The 19793-nt window shown below is 46.3% G+C and overlaps 1 protein-coding gene across 1 annotated transcript in view; it reads left to right on the top strand.

The window, feature by feature from the left end:
* NID2 (nidogen 2) overlaps positions 1-19793 on the top strand; it is a 68842-nt gene that overhangs the window by 12606 nt on the left and 36443 nt on the right. The window contains exons 4-7 of the mRNA XM_045450963.1: positions 6184-6938; positions 17578-17727; positions 18159-18404; positions 19556-19756. Coding sequence (XP_045306919.1) covers positions 6184-6938; positions 17578-17727; positions 18159-18404; positions 19556-19756 — 1352 coding nt within the window. The remainder of the gene's footprint in view (positions 1-6183; positions 6939-17577; positions 17728-18158; positions 18405-19555; positions 19757-19793) is intronic.

Genomic DNA, 19793 nt, shown 5'->3' with positions numbered 1-19793 from the left:
AGTAACTCAGGGCATAAGCCCTTCCCTGTCTGATGTTGAGGACCCTTTGGAGCTACCCAAACTCAAGCGGCCATAAGACCATTAAATAATATCTTGGGGGCTTCTACTGGAGGCATCAGGTCAAAACCAGGAACTTTAGATTAGACCCTAGGGGGAACAAATTCACCAAAATATAAAAGGCCCTTTATTTTTCCTGCCCTATTGGGTATAGATACCGGAAACAGAACAGTGTTTATGTGTTTGCACAGCCACTGAGGCTTGCTATGGAAAACATTGCTCTTGGAGCCATATAAAAATGTCCAGTAACATAACTGCCCACACTGAGATTTTTCCAAGTTAATCATTTCACCGGAGGAGATGTTGTGATTTAGTCTTTTAGGCAGATACACGTTTTTTTTTTTTTTTATTATTTTTTTTTCAACGTTTATTTATTTTTGGGACAGAGAGAGACAGAGCATGAACGGGGGAGGGGCAGAGAGAGAGGGAGACACAGAATCGGAAACAGGCTCCAGGCTCTGAGCCATCAGCCCAGAGCCTGACGCGGGGCTCGAACTCACGGAGCGCGAGATCGTGACCTGGCTGAAGCCGGACGCTTAACCGACTGCGCCACCCAGGCGCGCCTAGGCAGATACACATTAAAAGTTAAATCAAATGTAGTGTAATTTGGGGAAAAGGGAAAACCAAACACATTGGTAGCATTTTCGAGGTCTCAGGGCTTCTGTATGGCTTCATTAACTGAAACCATACTGGTTGGTTTTCCATGAGGTCGCCAGAACTGAGCACATTCCTCAGTGCCGTCAGAAGCTTCCTCTGCCAGTGCAATAATACGCCCTTGTGCTATGTGTCAGTCCGCATCAACACCATATCTGGGTCGGCACCATTTCATAACTTACTAATTTCAGGGCTTGTAAAAACTACCTTTGCTTTTATTCCTTTCCCTAATACTGGGCTAGAATCCAGGCGGAATACACTGTTTACTTAGCCTCCCTTAACTGTGTCTCCCTTCCATTATGTTATTCCTGGGCACTGCAGAACCTCACACTTTTACATGCCATCCGCTCTCCTCGGCTATCAGAGAGCAGGCCCTACAACCAGATCTGGTTACTTAGTGCTGACATGTTTTGAGGGCTTATTAGTTGCCAAACATCGTGTAAAACACTTTCCAGAAGTTGTCTTAGTTAAAACTCACAGGAATCCTGGGAGGTAAGTTCTACTATCTTCTCAATTTGATAAATGATCTTAGGGAAGTGAAAATACGACCTCAAAGTAATTAAGTGGCAAGGCCAAAACTCAAGCACAAGTCTGGAGTCCCCAACTCCTTCTTTCATGCTGAATCCCGCTCTGCTTTCCCAGTCTTCTGACCAACCTTGGGCATCTTTAGGTCTCCATCCAGGCTGCCTTTTAGTTCAGACATGAGAAAATTTAGCTGCTTGCTTTCTCTCCTCTGGTTTCACCTTCCTCTTCGTCTCTGGAGGCCACAGATTCTCTACTCCTCAGACGTTATTAAGAGTTCACACTGGGCAAAGCACTTGAAATGCAAAGACGTTTGAGACAGCGGCCCTGCACACTAGCAACCTATACTCTGGTAGACAGACAAATAAATGGGTAGAACTTCAGAGCTCTGGAACGAGTGTTGACTCTACTCCTGGTACAGGAGGCGGTGGGGGCCAAAAAGTCTGTAGGAAAAAGCAGTTGCGCTCCCCACCACGGTGATAAAAATCCTTTGGAACTAACACACATGCTTACACATGTGCACACACACATGCACACACACGTGCACACAAAGACTTGCACGTGCATACACACACACACGCAGCACTCCCATTTACCTCCCTCCGTGCCTGCCCTCATTTGTGTCTTTGATGCTTCTTCTGAGTTCCTTGCTGAGAACAGAAGATAGGGGACTAACAGATTTTTCTGAAGTGTAGCTCATACTTAATATAAAATATAAAGTACAAACACACGGAATAATGTGAAATAAAAGCACAAATTACCCATTATCACTGCTTCAAGCAATAACCAGTATTAGCAGTCATTCTAACTTAAGAATTATGCAAAAACTTTTTAAAACCAAAATGGTTCTTTTGCTATACATGTAGCATTTTCCCATTTATCAATGTCTTATAGGTATCATTCACTAAGATAATCTGTTCGTTTTATCGTTTTAAGGCTATCGAACATTGCATCATTTTTATACCACACTATTAAGATAAAAACTTACTGATGAATTTGTTTTTTATCTTTCCTTTTAGAAATATCATTGCAGTACACAGCATAACACACATTGCTCAGATTCTTTTTTTATTTTTTTTTTAAATTTTTTTTTTTTTTCAACGTTTATTTTTATTTTTGGGACAGAGAGAGACAGAGCATGAACGGGGGAGGGGCAGAGAGAGAGGGAGACACAGAATCGGAAACAGGCTCCAGGCTCTGAGCCATCAGCCCAGAGCCCGACGCGGGGCTCGAACTCACGGACCGCGAGATCGTGACCTGGCTGAAGTCGGACGCTTAACCGACTGCGCCACCCAGGCGCCCCAGCTCAGATTCTTATTTCTGGTAAAGATAACTTCTTAAGAGTGGAATTGCTGAGAAAGGATAGATACAGTTTTAACGCTTTGATGTACATCAACAAACTGCCGTTCAGAAATGTGCAATTTCTATGCTCACCAATAGTATAGAACTGTGATCAACAGCTTCTTGTTAATACTTGTGAATCTGGTAGGTATCAATTGCTATCCTCACTCTAATTTCTTTGATTAGATCCTTACTCTCATTTCTTTGATTACACCTTTTCATAGGTGTAATAGCCATTTATCCATCTTTGTGACTTCTCTGCCCATGCCCTTTGCTATTTTCTACGGGGGTGTGCACGGAGAGCTCTTATAAATAAGAAAAATTACAGCAAGAGTATTAATTCTCTCATATGCTGTGAATATTTTTGCCCAGTTCATCTTTAAAGTTACTCCACATCGAGAAGCTGTAGGTTTAGTGTCGTCAAAGATAGTACTCTTTTCCTTTGTTATTCTTAGAAAGGCTTTCCCTACCTCCCCATTGTGGAAATGGTCCTCAGTTTAACCTTCTATTTTACTTTTCCGAATTTAAATTTTCAAAAATACACAGAAAAGTGGGGAAAATAGCTGAATGAATACCCAGAAGCTCATCAGTTAGATTTAGAAGCTGTTGACATTTTGCCATATTATTCATCATTTTTATTTTTTTATTTATTTTAAAAAAAAAATTTTTTTTTTTCAACGTTTATTTATTTTTGGGACAGAGAGAGACAGAGCACGAACGGGGGAGGGGCAGAGAGAGAGGGAGACACAGAATCGGAAACAGGCTCCAGGCTCTGAGCCATCAGCCCAGAGCCCGACGCGGGGCTCGAACTCACAGACCGCGAGATCGTGACCTGGCTGAAGTCGGACGCTTAACCGACTGCGCCACCCAGGCGCCCCATATTATTCATCATTTTTAAAACACTTAAGTATTTTAAGGTAAATCACAAACATCATGCTAATGCTAAATACTAAATACTTCAGTATGCATCTCTAAATAATAAAATTATCTTTCTAGTCAGTGGAATCTTTGTCTTCCTCAAACTTGTCTTATAATTGTGAACTTAAAGGTAATGAATTATCTAATCCATAGTGTATTTGGCATAACTCCTCTTCTGCAAATTTAAATGTGAATGCACACATTTGTGTTTTTTGAAATTATACTTTTCTGTCTCCTGAAAGACAGTAATTACTAAGTACTAATCGTGTGCAGGGCCTCATGCTAGGCATTTTATGTGGTGTTCTTACTTAATCCCCCTAACAGCCCAGGGAGGAAGGCACTGTCATCCCACTTTGTGGCCTTGTTTTCCTTTGTTGAAAATAAATTAAATTTTCTCTATCTCTGAGCTTTCCAAATGACCTCGGATTTTAGGATAAACTCAAACTGGTTACTTTCCCATCACGCACAACAACAAAAACCAGGATAGTGATTTATATTTCATTAGAGAGTTGTTTTATTTAGCGGTTTTCTGCCATAATTTGTGTTTTCCTAGTCTTTGAAACTTTTATAGTTTTTCTAACTTCAAGAAGAAATTTCATAGCTGCAACACCTCTGATGCGATAATATAAACTAACTATCCTCAGATCCTCAGGATTCTCTCTTCTTACTTAAGCGTTCCTTATTTGCTTGCCGGAAAAACACCAACATGGAATCTTAGAGCGTACCAAGCATATATAGCATACTGCACAAGACATCACAGTTTTGTTTTCTCTGCTCCTCTTTCCCTAAAGTAACTATAAGAGCAGCAGCAGAAACAATAACCACAACACACACACACACACACACACACACACACACACACACAAGATAGAGAGTGGGAGAGGGGAAGGTGGACAGGATGAGAGGAAGAAAAGGGCAAGGGATGGGCAGACAAGGAGGGAAGGAGACATTCTTAGAATTGTACTGAAGTTATTATTGCTATGGAAATCCATGTGACCATGATGAGTTCCTACCCAAATGAGCAATGATTCTTATAATGATTCGATAAATTTGTTATTCTCTAAATTAGTCTTATGCCTCACTGACCCCCATAATTTTTTTGATTAGAGGGGGGACTTTGAGCTTGGTATTTTGCACGTACACCAGAGGAGTATAGAAACTGGTGCATTCAAGCTAGCCAGACCCTTGTTTGTTCAAGTTTTTGTTGTTGTTGTTTGTTTTTGTTTTTAGTTTTTTAGAAGTCTTTTATGTAGTTCTCTTTAGAATGTATCATTGACTAAAATAATGGATCTTTGGGGCATTGAGAAAACTGAGTGGGGTCCATGTTCTTTTCTAATAAAGAAAACACGTGAGCTCTCTGGTTCCAGATGTTTTTGAACACCTCTCACCTATAACCCATGGAATTTTGATTAAACTATTTTCTTTTTTTTTTTTCTTTTTTAAGGTTATTTATTTATTTTGAGCGAGAGAGAGAGTGCACGTGCACATGCGGGGGTGAGGGGACAGGAAGAGAGGGAGAGAGAGAGAATCCTAAGCAGGCTCTGCCCGGTCAGTGCTAAGCCTGATATGGGACTTGATCCCACTAACCGTGAGATCATGACCTGAGCTGAAATCAAGAGTTGCACGCTTAACGGACAGAGCCACTCAGGTGCCCCAAAACTACTTTCTGATATTCCCCTTAACTTTGTTCTGTGTTTGCTCAACATTTTTTACACTTGGGCATGTATATTTCTTTGAGTGTTTTTACAATGACTCACAATTCTATGTGAGTTAGTTTATATTGATTAATCCATGTGATTAAACAGTGAAATGTCTGTAACAGTCTGAAGACCAGTGATCATTCAGATGCTGATTGACTCTAGTATATTGGTTTTCTGACATAAGGTAGATATTTAGAGCATGGGCTTTGGTGTTAGTGGTGAATTCGTGTCCAAGCTTTGCCAGCTATTAGTTGTATGACCTTAAGAAGATTGGTTAGCCTCTCTAAACTATTTTCACCTCTGTAAAATTGGGCATAATCACTGCCCCTACCTTGTAGATTGTACTGAAGAACATTAAGCACTTGGTATATCACTAAATCTCAAAAGTAACGTAGTTGTCACTGTTTTAAGTGTTTAACAAAGTTGTATAAGCATACATTTTCCCGTGTGTTAAAAGTAGAGGACGTATAAAATATTCCTGCATTCTCTATTTGTTTTCAAATAGCCAGATGTTAGATAAAACATGTGAATTTTAGAGATTTTTTTTCTTTTTTAAAACGTTTATTTATTTTTGAGGGAGAGCGGAGGAGGGGCAGGGAGAGAAGGAGAGAGAGAATCTCAAGCAGGTTCTGTACTGTCAGCGCAGAGCCTGATGCGGGGCTCAAACTCACAAACCGAGAGATCATGCCCTGAGCTGACAGCAAGAGTCAGAGGCCAAATTGACTGAGCCACCCGGGTGCTCCTTAAAGCAGATTTCTAACTTGATGGTCCAGCATTCTGAAAGCTAATGTTGGGTAAGAGGTAGTTTACATCAAAATTCCAGTATAATCCTTTTAGTTAGCACATAAGCCTGGTTTTATTTGGTTTTATACACTGATGAAAACTCTGAATCTGATCTTAATAGTGTTTCAGTTTTAAAATAAATTGCTCACCTTTGTTGGATGGTGGGCGAATGGACACTTTGGTCATGCACTGTTTCCTTTTTATTTAGACAAAGCAACCTGGGGGCTCCTGGAGTGTGGGCTTTTCATATCGGCAGCACCCCCCGACTGGACAATATCAGGCCAGCAACAGTTGGAGGGGACCTTTCCAAAGGCCACTCTGCAGCTCCCCCCGAGCGTTCCTTCGGCCTCCCTGAGGTCCTGGAAAGTGACTACACTGAGGACAATTTGGATTATTATGATGAGAATGAGAATGAGCGGGGAGTCGAATACGCTCCGAGTGAACCAGAGGAAGCACTGAATGGCCACAGCAGTGTTGATGTTTCCTTCCAATCGAAAGCTGAGTCAAGACCCATGGGGGGTGGAATGTCTCCACCGAATTCTGATCTGGCCTCCCCTTTGCCGCATCTGACCTCTAGTAACTGGCCATTCTACCCTGAAACGGAATCTGCCACCTTGAACCCTCAACCCAAAGAGGGGAGACATCCGTGGGGGATGGACACCCCAGATTTAAACGTTCGCGTTGAGTCTTCTGAACAGCCAGGGACCAGAGGCCCAGCTCCGTCAGAAATAGAAGGAGAGTCACTGGATCCTTCCCAGGGGACCCTGCCTCCGTATCCTGAAAACAAAAGCATCAACCCCTACACATATGGAGGGGCACCACCATCAGAAGCGGATGTTCCTCCAGCCCTCCCTGAAGGAAAGGTCGTTCTTCTAAACTATCCCTTGCCAGCTCACAGTATACCACTGGGTCGAGGGAGGCAAGTGTTAGGGGTGGAAGACGTCATCACTTCCAACGCTGAGGGTAAGTGCGTGAGAAAACCGGGCGCTGAGATTTCATTTTTAAAATGCTGGTTTTGCGCAGAGTTAAGATTTTTCCCTCCAGGGAGTTGGTGAAACGTTCAGCAAAATGAAGATTGGAACTGACTTTTAAACCTACGTTTCAGGAGACGGAGTATCTTTCTTCTGCCAAGTAAATCTTGGCAGGCAAAGTCTGTTGGAATCTCTTGACCATTAATAATGTTTTTTGTTTTTTTTTTAAATGGGCCTCACGAAGTAAGTGGGGAAGAACTAGGTTGTTCGTACTGGCTGTGCTGTCATAGTGTAATGAAGTGTTTCGGTTTGAAAGTTCAGCAAAGGTGAGGCGCCTGGGTGGCTCAGTCAGTCGGTTGAGCATCCGACTTCAGCTCAGGTCATGATCTCGCAGTTTGTGAGTTCGGGCCCCACGTCAGGCTCGTCGCTGACAGCTCGGAGCCTGGAGCCTGCTTCGGATTCTGTGTCTCCCTCGCTCTCTGCCCCTCCCCCGCTTACCATCTGTCTGTGTGTGTCTCTCTCTCACTTTCTGTCTCTCTCAAAAACAAACAAATATTAAAAAAAAAAAAAAGTTCAGCAAAGGTAAAGTGTTCTGAGGCTTCATATACATTATAGTGACGGAGGGGTGAAGGCTTTAGTTTCAAGTGGCTGGTTGTGCTGGCTCAGACGCACATTCCAGATTCTTGCTCTGTTACCGGATAATGCTTGTGCTCCCCTTAGTTAGAGATGCATTGGTGGTGTGTGGGAGGGGAGACCCCTGGGGAAAGAAACTTGCTAACCACCTGTGCCCTGTCATTTCTGGTTCATGGCTGTGCGGCTGCGGTATTCACCTCCCTGCAGTCTTGTCCTCGTTTTATGACTCACTGACCAGTGTGAGGGGGCCAGGAAAGAAATGCCAAGAGGAGGCCGTGGTTAATTAATACAGACATGGAGCCACGTTGCCTTCTCTTCCAAACAGAGTCTTGTCACATCAGCTCTTTCTTCCCAGTCAGGGACGTAAACACATGAGTGGGAAACCGAGCACAAATTCATTCCAGTTCCAGGGACTGCTCATCTGACCTCTAATAGGAGGCGAGAGGCCCGAGGTGAAAGCATTCTTCAGGACCTCTGCCCTGCCCCCTGCCCCACCTTTGCTGTTTCCCATCCCTTTTGTAGTAAAAATGTGTTGACCTAGCAGAGGGCCTTCTGGGTTCTTCTGCTGTGGTAACGATCTCGAAGGACGTGCTCAAAGAAGCGCTTATTTTAGGAGGAAAGAAGCTATTTTGTGACAAAAGGGGCATTGTGTAATGATTAGAGGGAGAACACTGGTGTCAGACTTAGGTTTGAATCCTAGCTGCTTTGCTTGCTTGCGCGCTCACTTGCTGGGTGACCTGAGGCAGCTCATGAAACCCTCAAGCCTCTGATTTCTCCTCAGTTTGCTGAGGGGACTATATGAGATAACAAAGTTCTCGGTGTCTGCACTACCTGATCCTTAATAAATGGTGGCTGCTTTTACTAATGATGGAAGATTTAAGGCAGTAGGAATGAGGTGGGCGGGGGTTGGCTAGAGGTTAGGCAAGGGGCTTGTTAATGCCTTAATTTGTGCCTAAGGGCCACTTTTCTGTCAAATGGAAGATGTGAATTTTATTGGAAGTCTTTTCAGTGAAAATTCCATAATATTTAAAGCCAAGTATCAAAGATTTTTAGGAAAGGGAATTTGGAGGTAAAGATGCAGTCCTAAAATGGTCTTTTCACTTGTGATTTCCTGCCCTGGGAAGAGGTTGGAATATTAAGAAGCCCATCTGTGGAAGTGATTGATTGAAGGGTTAAGAAGAAAGGGGCTGCCTAGCCTGCTTTGAGCTGTGAGAGGTTGAGCTTGCTGGAGCGAGGGGAGGAGGCTTAAGGAATATAGAGAACAGAGGCAGCAGCCATAACCCTTCTGGGGCACGAACTATGGTATTTAGCAGCTGCTGGAGGGCGTCTACTCCTGACGTCTTTAGAAATGGCAAAATGCATATGAAAAAGCTGATTAGTACACTGAGACATTTAGGAAAAAAAAAATATCTAACTAGAAATTTTTGAACTGTGAGGAGAAAAAAAATCGGCAACCTCAGAGAGCACAGATAAAACTTGAGAGCAGAGAGGGAAAATCAGTTCTGATTTTCAGGCTTTAGGAAAACTGTGTGGATTATAGAACCGTGCACTTAGGAGATACTTTTTCTTTTTCAAATGGAAACATTGGCACCCCAGAGGTCCATCAAGCAGAAATGGACTTCCTCTGGGATAGCTGGTGGAGGGGGGTAAGCAATGACTCACACGGAAATTTGCCTGCAAATGCCCAGCGGTGAGCCACCTGCCTGGCCGTTTCTACTGACGGAGTGGGGGAGCATGGATTTGGGTGTTGGGTGACCTGAGCTCGAGTCCCAGCTCTACTGTGTGGTTTGGGCTAAGACATCTACTCTGGCCCTCGTTTTCCTCAGCTATTAAATGGAGAAAATGTAAACCTTGTGAAGTGGCTGTGAGGATTGGAATTGAGTATGGCAAGCGCCATGCCCAGTGCATTTTAATTTCCCCTTTAAAACTTACAGGTCATCTTGCCGAACCAAAATATTAAGATTTAAAGAACCCCCAAATATCTCTTCCTCTCTTTTCAAATTTTTTTTTCCCTTACAGACTCTTTTTATAGACTTTTCTTCTTGTTGAGAAATCTAGATTCTTTTCAGAACCTGTGTACCTCACTCACAAATGTCCCCATCACGCTCTGGTTTTTTTTTTTTTTTTTTCATTTGTTTATTTTGAGAGAGGGAGAGGGAGGGGCCCAAAAAGGAGGGAGAGGATCCCAAGCAGGCTCTGCACTATCAGCGCAGAGCCTGACACGGGGCTCCAACTCACAAGCCATGAGATCGTGACCTGAGGTGCCATCAAGTTGGACGCTTAACCAACAGAGTTACCCAGGCGCCCCCCCCCCCCCCAGCCACACTCCAGTTCTGGCCTCAAATGCATTGTTTGCTTTGTTCTATTTTCAGAGACCACAGAGCCAGCACTATAATGGAAATGCAAGCATCTTCTATCTAAGGTGCCTTGTTTGTGCAGGGAGCTCCAGGAGCTGGTCAACAGAGCAGAGAGTTACCCGAGTGCCTGCCTCACGCCCTGCTCTGACCGAGGCACTAGTGGACTTTTTGGCTGGCATTTGTCACATACCCCCTGGGACTCTAGGTGGGAACTTGCTTTAGTTTGTGCTGTCACGATCAGTCTTCAAAATTGCCCTGTGAAGTGGAGATACTGTCATTCTTCCCATGTTACGGAGGAAGAAGCTGAAGCCTGGAAATACTGAGTGATTTGTCTGAATAAGAGAGAAGGGAGCCACGGAAGGATTGGCACATGCTGTAAGGTGACACAGCGGAGGGCAGACCCACACGTCCCTGCAGTCTGGGAAGTCTTTGTGAAGGAAGAGGGCCTTGAGCCAGACCATGGCATCAGAGTCTGAGCTTAGAGAGGGAAACTGGGGAAGTGGTCTGGACAGAGGACTGACGTGTGAAAATGGAGAGCGAGAGAGTGGATGGGGTGGAGGAGAGAGGTAAGGACTACGGCTGACCAGGACCAGGACCAGGACTGACTGTGAGGTGGGTAGTGGGCACGACGACTTACAGAGCTCTTAGGTGTTCCTGTACCTGCTGGGGTGGTGCTGTGAGCACCTTCATCTAGCCTCAATCTGCATGATGAAACCTCAGCCATCCGTACTCCACCATGGGATCCTGGTGTCCCCACTTACATGGCAGTCGAGCCGGGAAAGCCCAGGGTGCCACAGGGATTTCCCTGTGGCTTCTAGTCCAACCCTCCTTTTGGCTTTGGGAAAGGCTGCAGGAATGTGTTACTCACGCAGCTTCCACCCTGGGATGAATCAGAGCAGGCTCTGCCTCCCTCTCCAGCATCTCTCCCAGGGACACGTCCAGGTTGCTGAGGGTCTGTGAGCACGAAGGCTTCCCATACCTGTGGAGACCCCTGCATGGGAGAGCCTGCTGGTGTCATGACAGTGGATGTAAATCACTGCCCATACCGACCCCCACGCCTCGACTCCTAATAACTATGTGCCCAATGGCATCACATACACACACACACGCACACACACACCCCAGAAGAAAACAAACTGAAAACTGGAGGGAAAAGTATACCACTGTTTTGTTTTGTTTTAATGTTTATTTTTGAGAGAGAGGCAGAGTGCAAGCGGGAGAGGGGCAGAGAGAGAGGGAGACACAACCTGAAGCAGACTCCAGGCCTAACTCATGAGCTGCAAGATCATGACCTGAGCCCAGCCGGACGCCCAACTGACTGAGCCACCTAGGTGCCCCTATACCACTGTTTTTCATTATAGAGTTGGATGTAGTTTTTCTTACTAGTCAATCATTCTACAAGGCAGGGAAACTTAGGAAGATCTTTCCTGCAGTGAAAATGTGGGTCCTTTTCTTGAGCAGTAAAAGCTGTTGAAAGTAAAAAAAAAAAAAACAAACAAAAAAAGTCACTCCAGGTGCCACGGGCAGCCCCCTGCCGGAAGTCCTCCTTCCCCTGTGTGTCCTACCTGCCTGGAGCCAGCCACCTTCCACCTTTCACGTGGCTGGGCCAGAGCCCTTAGGGAAGGAGGGCAGGCCCAAGGCTGAAGACCAGCGCTTACGTGCTGCCGGCAGAATGAAGACTGAAGGACAGATCAAATCTAGAGCAGAGAAGTTTTCCTTTTTTTTTTTTTTTTTTTTAAATTTAGGCTTCATGCCCAGCAGGGAGCCTAGTGCAGGGCCTAGCACAAGGCTTGAACTCATGACCCTGAGATCAAGACCTGAGCTGAAATCAAGAGTCAGATGCTTAACCAACAGAGCCACCCAGGCACCCTTATTTTCAATTTTCTTTTTTTTTTTTTTAGAGAAGTTTTCCATTTTTGTGAAGAACTCCCGATGAAGACGAATCTCAGCAACTTTGGCAGGTGCCTTTCCTTCTCTTATGTATCCCCACCCCACTTTTCTTTCCATGAAGAATCTGAGAAGAGTGAAAAAGCCTTAAAGGGGAAAAAGAAATGAGATTTGAAAGTCCTCATGTTAACAAAGCCTTTGTAAACTGAGCACATTCAAACCTGGCTGGCCTCTGCCCTCCTGCTGTGCCGGGCACAAGCCAGCCGACTTGTCTCTAACGTTTTTGACTCTCTGTGACAGGTGCGCCCAGGCAGAGAGTGGGTCCCAGGAGGGTCTGGAAGACAGCCTGTGGGTAAATGCAGGAGAGAAGAAGCCATGGAAGATGATTTCTCCAAGTGTGGTCTCTAGTCCCCTAGCATCTGATTCATTTGGGGCCCTTGCTTAAAATGCCGATTTCTACACCCTTCCTCCACCTTCTGAGCCAGAATCTGCATTTTTAAACTAGGTCCCCTGGTGATTCCAAAGTAATGGAAAGAACATAGGATTTAGAGCCAGAAGATCATATCACCCCCATGGGCCTCAGTTTCTCATCTGTAAAATGGAAACAATATCTCTTCCCCAGAATAGGAAGAAGTGGATGAAAATACATTCAAAACTCTGATGTAAAGAGGCATATAAATGATCACTGAAGAAGAAAATTGTCACTTGTTTTGGGATACACTCATGGCACATCTCATCCAGCTGGGATTCAGACGTTGATTCTATACTTTCAAGCAGTCAGCATCTTTGGATGTATCTGCAATTCTCCTAGAAATTTGAGAAGGCGCATGGGCCAGAAGTCTGGCTTTTCTTGCCTTGGATAGAGAGCTGCATGTCGGAGCCTATTTCTAGATCCAGTTCTGCCTCTTCATCAGGGAGGGGATTTAGCCTCTGGGCTGGTGGATCTGGGCCCAAGCTGGCAGTAAGCACTGAGTCCTGCTGCTTACCTGGCCAGGAATCAATAGGAGGGCATTGCCTGAAATCCCGCCACCCCCAGGAGCTGCTGTCAGCTGAAATTCATTAACTATGCTAATGAGCATCCTCAAGCTCAGAAATGGAAAGTTTACAAATGGCCTGAAGGTCATCTTCAGTGGGCACAAGAACCACCTGGGGAGTGGTTCAGGTGATTCTGATGCGGTGGTTCCCCACAATCCATGGAGAAAGACAGCTCTCCTTCTGAGTGGTTGAATGGTGCCCTCTGAGGGTGCTGTCGGAGGGGGAAAGAGCTTCCTCAATGCCTCCCAGCTGTTGCTGGAACGGATCCCTCACAAACCTGCCCTTCCACAGTCTCTCTGTCTCAGGCGATGGCAGCTCACCAAGGTGTGAACGTCACCGTGGGCTTCTGTCTTTCCTCTCACCTTCTCCCCATTTCTTCTCCCTTTCTGCGCTCCATCCAACCCATCAGCAAACCCCGTCGGCCCCATCTTCAAAACACTCCGTGTTTGTGCCCTTCTCTCCACCAGATCTTCCAGCTGCCAGGGCAGACACTCATTGGCTCGTTTCTGAAGTATGGCAGGTCAGATCTTGTCACTCTCCTGCTCAAGATGCCCGAGTGGCTCCCCTTCTCACTCAGACTAAAGCTCAGCTCCTTCCTATGGGGGCCCTTTCACAACTGGCCAGTACCTCCCCGGCCTTCTCTCACTGCCCCTGTTCCTCCCACGTGCCCCTTGTGTCCTGCCTGCAGTGCCCCTGCCTCCAGGCCTCTGTCCAGAGGTCACCTTCTCCCAAGGTCCTCCTTGATCCTGATGTTTAAAAGAGCGAAGTCCGCACCCCCACTCCCAGCCCTCTTGACCTTCCCCGACTTAAGATTCTGCACAGCTCGTAACAACCATCTCTGTACTAAGTATTTGAGCTGTTCGTTCAGTGCTGCCTAGAAGAATGTAAGCTTCAGGACGGCGTGTTTGTCTGCTGTATCCTTAATTCCTAGATCAGAGCCAGGCCCATAGTGAGTGCTCACATTATTTGTTGAATTAATAAATGAAAAAAACATGCAACAGGCATTTCTTTACCTTTCGCCTGACAAGCTGATATTGTATCCAGTGTGTATCTGTGTGCACGCCTGTGTGACGGCAGGCATACCAAGGGATCCTAAGGGGAGCCTGTGTTTGCTCCTTTTGGGAGCGAACTCCACCTCTTTCCCTGTGCAGCTGTCACGGGGCTGGAAGGCTGAGCTTCTATTTGTGGCCCAATAACCTCCATCCTGTGAATGCAGTAGTCTCCAAAAAAACTGCATACAAATATCCCTGAACCAGTTTACCAATAACCCGTCCTAATTATAGTTTGTCTCATAATGGCCTTTCATGGGACCCTTTACCCATTATTATTATTTTTTTTTTTAGAAAAATGCAGTCTGGGGGCACCTGAGAGGCTCAGTGAGTTAAGCATTCGACTCTTAATATCTGCTGGGGTCTCGCTTGGGTCATGATCTCAGAGCTGGTGCCTCCTCCCGCTCCCCCACTCGCACTCACAAATCAGCTTAAAAAAAAAAAAAAGAAAAATGCAGTCAGTGTGCCAGTCTGGTTAAACTTTTCCACAGTTGCCTTGTAAGTTGCTGGCTGCATTGCTGAGCACCACTCCTTTTACCCATAGGAAAGCCATGCCTGCGCCTTGCTTTTTAGTTTAATGAACCTCAGCTCTCCAAATCTCCAGTCCTCCTGCATCCCATCTCTCCCTGTGTGATGACCCACTCTTGTAAGAGGGATTGGGTGCCAGAACAAGTCTTCACCAGAGAAAGAGAGGGAATACAAGACAGACCCGCTTTTTCTTTAATCCGGGAGAACACTGTTTAGGGTTTGGTTTTATTTTTACCCGATTTAACCTGAATATGACTACTCGTTAGACCTGTGTCACATTGCTTTTCTACCTTGGTCCTCTGAAGTACGTTCAGGAAAAAATGTGATTTCTGGCAATGGAGGTGTGAGAAGGGGTGTCACCCTGATTTTAGAGAGCATTTCTGTGGTTTGCCCAGAGCCACCTGAGCCACAAGTCAAGGTTGAGTTCTAGAGGTTGGGGTCCTCCCGCCGTTCCCCCCCACCCCGTGTCCCTCCCACCTTGTTCCAGAGGAGAGTCCTGATGGCAGCCGTGCCCTGAGCACTTGCCAGTGTGCCAATCCCTCCAGGAACTGCTTCTTTACACTTAGCTGTCACCTTTGGAGCCAGAGAAACCCAGGCTGACAAGTTCCTTTTTGTTTTACTCAAACTGGGTCCTAACTTCTTAAATCAATGGACGGTGATGACATCGTTTTCTTCACAGCAGCCTCTATAATACCCAATCTAAATTTTGGGGCGGGGTGGGGAGAGGGGAGTTTGGAGGGGCTTGTGAGTTCTATGTCCCTGTCCTAGTCAAAAAAAAACCCTGTTCAGGATTATGCCTAAATGTCTGTGTTTATTAAACTGGAATTTCTCATCTGTGTCATCAAGGCCCTAAATACCAAGTCTTGAGTCACTGACTGCATTCTCACCATGTTCCCAGATATTTCACTTGAGTCCAGTCACCTGCCCTGCCAACCCTCAGCCTGCTGCTTTCTCAAGAGTCTGTAAGCAGCGGTCAAGTACGGCCCAGAAGTTAATGCTCCTGCCGCTGCCGCCACCTCTTACCTGTGCTCTTTCCCACAACACACCGTAATCCCCGTCCGAATCATCCCAGCTCTCCTTCCATCAGGCCCGATTTATAACGTGTGCCTCAAATTTTACTTGCTGAAGCCTAGGCTGATCAACCCCAAGCAGCTGATCTGATCCTTAACCCAGCTCTCGTGGCCTATGTACTTGGCTTCCACTGCAGTCCAGCTGGGGCCAGACCTCCAGGGTTCAAGTCCTATGGCCTGTGTGACTTCAGGAAATTCACTTTAATCTTTAGCTTGTTTATCTGCAGAGCAGGGATCAAAACAGTCCCTGCTTTTGTGCAAATTGAAGGTGTTAATAAAGTACATAGATGGGGCGCCTGGGTGGCTTGGTTGGTTAAGCGTCCGACTTCGGCTCAGGTCATGATCTCACGGTCCGTGAGTTTGAGCCCCACGTCGGGCTCTGTGCTGACAGCTCAGAGCCTGGAGCCTGTTTCAGATTCTGTGTCTCCCTCTCTCTCTGCCCCTCCCCTGTTCATGCTCTGTCTCTCTCCGTCTCAAAAACAAATAAACGTTAAAAAAAATTTAAAAAAAAAAGTGCATAGAGTGGTATCTGCCATAGAGGAATGGCTATTTAAATGGTAACTTTGCTCTCTTTTTACCTGTGGATACAAGTCTCTGCCTGGCTATGTTTACTTACCTGGGGTACATCTCCCCTCCTTCGGTTTCTTTGTTTGCCCTTCTTCCCTGGAGTAGTGTGCACATGTTAATCTTTCCATTTTTTCCTTACCCTTCAGTTTCTTCCTTCTCAGACCTAGGTCCGGAGCACAGCTGCCACCTAGGTTTGCCTAGGAGTAGGGAATCCGTCTTCCTCCGGAGCTGGCACCCCACAGCAGCAGAGTCCAGCGCTGGAGTTCCGTGCTGTCCCTGCTTGTCAGCGCTCCCCGAGTCTCCACCCAACTCCTAACCCTCCTGCCCCATGTGAAGGCCAGGTGTGCTCAGCCACTTTGCCTCCTGGTGGCCACGCTCGGGCTTAACATCATCCCTGGTGTCTGGAGAGAGCCCTCTCTTCTCTATTAGCTCCCCCCCACCAACCACACCCCACTCTCTTGGCCATTTCCTATATGGAAATGGAATCTGCTCCAATTCCTTTGTTTCTCTCTCACTTTTTTTTTTTAACGTTTATTTATTTTGAGGGGGCATGGGGGGGAGGGACCGAGAGGGAGAGAGAGAGAGAATCCCAAACAGGCTCTGCACTGCCAACGCAGAGCTTGATGTGGGGCTCAAACTCAAACCATGAGATGATGACCTGAGGCGAAACCAAGAGTGGGATGCTTAACCGACTGAGTCAGCCAGGTACCCCTGATGGCCCTCTTTTTTTAATGGGCAGAATAAGTGGAAGATGGAAGGAGCCACTACTGGTCCACTGTGGTTTCCTAGAAGAGCTGTAATCGTGGCCCCCTCTCTCCTACTGCATAGCAATCTCGCTTGTGCCATAGCCACCACCAGAAACCCCACAAAGGCACAGGGCATTTAACAGCTGAATCCTCTCCTTCCCCCTCCTCCCTTCCTCTCCATACATTCTCCTTAGGGGTGGGTGTGTTCTTTAAGGCCCTTCTCTATCAGAAGAAAACCTACCTCTCTGGGCAGATGAGACAAGCTGCAGGGTATTCTCTTTAGGTACAGGATCCCCTAGAAGCAAAGAGTGCTTGGACCTAAGACCACATTTGTTATTTCTCTTTTCAGGCTTCCTCTCTCTCCAGGTCGTTACTCTCAGGTTGAGTCACATAAAATTGCTGCTATTTGACCATCTTAGACCCACAAAATGGCAGTTTTGTGCAGTTCGGCCTCATGCGTACTTACTGGTTGGCTTTTGTGTTCTGCGCTCACCCCACAGTGCTGCGGCCTCCCCGGAGTTCACCAGCTTTGCGGTGAGCCCAGATGGGAGCAGTCCGTGGTACTTCTTGCCAGAAGACAAAGCAAGTTAATTCCCCTGGGCTGAGTGTTGTTCCTGTCTCTTAAACATCAAAAACCCATTTGTTTATTACAAGCTAAACTGATTTTATGGAGCAGATGTGGTGTCCACGATGAAGCTTGGCAGGAACGATGCTGGAATCACTTAGTCCTTGTAATGCGAATTTGTTTTGACTTTCCAGTCTTCACGTATAATGCTGCCGACAAGGAAACCTGCGAACGCAACCACGGACAGTGCTCCCCACACGCCTTCTGCACTGACTACACAACTGGCTTTTGCTGCCACTGCCAGTCCAGGTTTTACGGAAATGGGAAGCACTGTCTGCCAGAAGGTAAGAGATGCTGGCTTGACGGGGCTGGGGGCTGCTCTGTGCAGATTTTTGCCACTTGCTTGTTTCCAGCTGCCGCTGTGACTCTGCTTATGGACCTCGAATCTCCGACTGCCTGAATCAAAGCACCGGCAACTTGCAGGTGCTTGATCGAGAGAAATGAGCGCATTTGGGCTGGTTTCCCAATTTGAGGATTAGCCAGAAATCTTTCCTCCTTTTTGCCAGCTCATTAGAGTCACAGTGGATGGGAGAGTGGATGGGAGAAAATAAATCGAAGACAGGTCTGTTTTGTACTTAGATGGATAATGGGTTGGTTAGGAATCATGAAAATGGCTAAAAGACTGAGTTTTGGGAATTGTGAACGGAATTACTTTCTGGGTACCCATCCCCAACCTGGACCGTGGTCACAGTTGACTGGATCTGCTGTCTTTCAGGGGTACCGCATCGAGTCAACGGGAAAGTGAGTGGCCACCTCCGCGTGGGCCACACGCCCGTCCGCTTCACTGACGTGGACCTACATGCTTACATCGTGGGCAATGACGGCAGAGCCTACACGGCCATCAGCCACATCCCACAGCCCGCGGCCCAAGCCCTTCTCCCGCTCACGCCAATCGGAGGCCTATTTGGCTGGCTCTTTGCATTAGAAAAACCAGGCTGGGAGAATGGCTTCCGTCTCACAGGTGAGCAGCAGTGCCCTTTGAGGGGGCTGATGGCTCCTGGCCACCATGCTTTGGTTTTTATTCTGTGAAAGAGGATCTGTTTGCTCAGTATTTTACAGGTGTGTAGCTGGGCCTGGTTTGGTCTCACGGGACTGTTTTCTTCCACATGTTCTCCACGTCATCCTGAGAAATGGGATGATTCCATTTGGACCATTTATGTCCTTTCACCAGAATTGCTTGAAGCTTGTTTGTTAGGTTGTGTTTACTTTAGTTGTTACACACAGATCTGACAAATAGAGATGCACAAATGGTGATTACAGGGCATCTGGAGAGGAGTTTGCTTCGTGAGTAAACTTCCTCCTCTCCCACCCCCGCGACTCTGACCCATAATGGTACTGACTGGTGATTGCCTCTCACACTCTAACCTGCGCACAGATCACCTGTAGCCCTTGTGAAAAGGCAGATTCTGGCTCTGTGGGCCTGGGCTGGGGTCTGTGATTCTGTTTTCCTAGCAAGCTTCCAGGAGACGCAAATGCTGATCTAAGGACCACCTTAGGTGGTGTAGAGGATCTTTTTTTTTGGCTCTTTCCTCCCAACCTGAAAAGGCCGGTTTCCTACTGGATTTATCACAGATCAAGTGCTGAGAGAAAAGTTCTTCCCGCACCTCCAGAGCTATCTTGTTTTCCATCAAGGTTTGGAGTTACAAGTAGGTGGAGTATATTCCGTCACATTTGAATTTCAGGTGAACAGTGAATTATGTGAATAACTTAGTAAAAGTATGCCCTAAATATTGTAGAAGACGTATTATACTAAAAACATATTATCTGAAATTCAAATTTAACTGGGTGTCCTAAGTTTTTTGGCTTGTTTTTCTACTAAGTCTGGCAACCTCAGAAAGAGAAAGGTCAGGATGTTCCTAGTAGCTTCTTACGGAAAACAAGCTGTTACAAAGAGAAGCAGTGTGAAATGAGGCAGGATGAAACCACACTGTTGAGTAGAAACGGGGGAACTGACGAAATCGGCAGCTGATGGTACTTAGTCTTGATATCAGATGATCTCTGTAGGCGCCGTCTCCAACAGCAGTAGGAATGAGGAAATGCATAGCGGTGATCGTTACTGGAAGACGTAACACCCCTTCTTAGCTCCGTGCTGAAGTCTTTCTTCCTCTCCAGGTGCCACCTTTACCCATGACATGGAAGTTATTTTCTATCCGGGGGAAGAGAGGGTTCGCATCACTCAAACTGCCGAGGGACTTGACCCAGAGAACTATCTGAGCATTAAGACCAACATTCAAGGCCAGGTGCCTTACATCCCAGCAAATTTCACAGCCCACATAGCGCCCTACAAGGAGCTTTACCACTACACGGACTCAGGTATGGGTAACCCATTTTGACATCTATAAAATGGGGA

The sequence above is a fragment of the Leopardus geoffroyi genome, chromosome B3 (assembly GCF_018350155.1).
Source record: "Leopardus geoffroyi isolate Oge1 chromosome B3, O.geoffroyi_Oge1_pat1.0, whole genome shotgun sequence".
NCBI classification, from domain to species: domain Eukaryota; kingdom Metazoa; phylum Chordata; class Mammalia; order Carnivora; family Felidae; genus Leopardus; species Leopardus geoffroyi.
The sequence above is the reverse complement of the archived record's forward strand: the minus strand, read 5'-3'. Positions and strand labels throughout refer to the sequence as shown.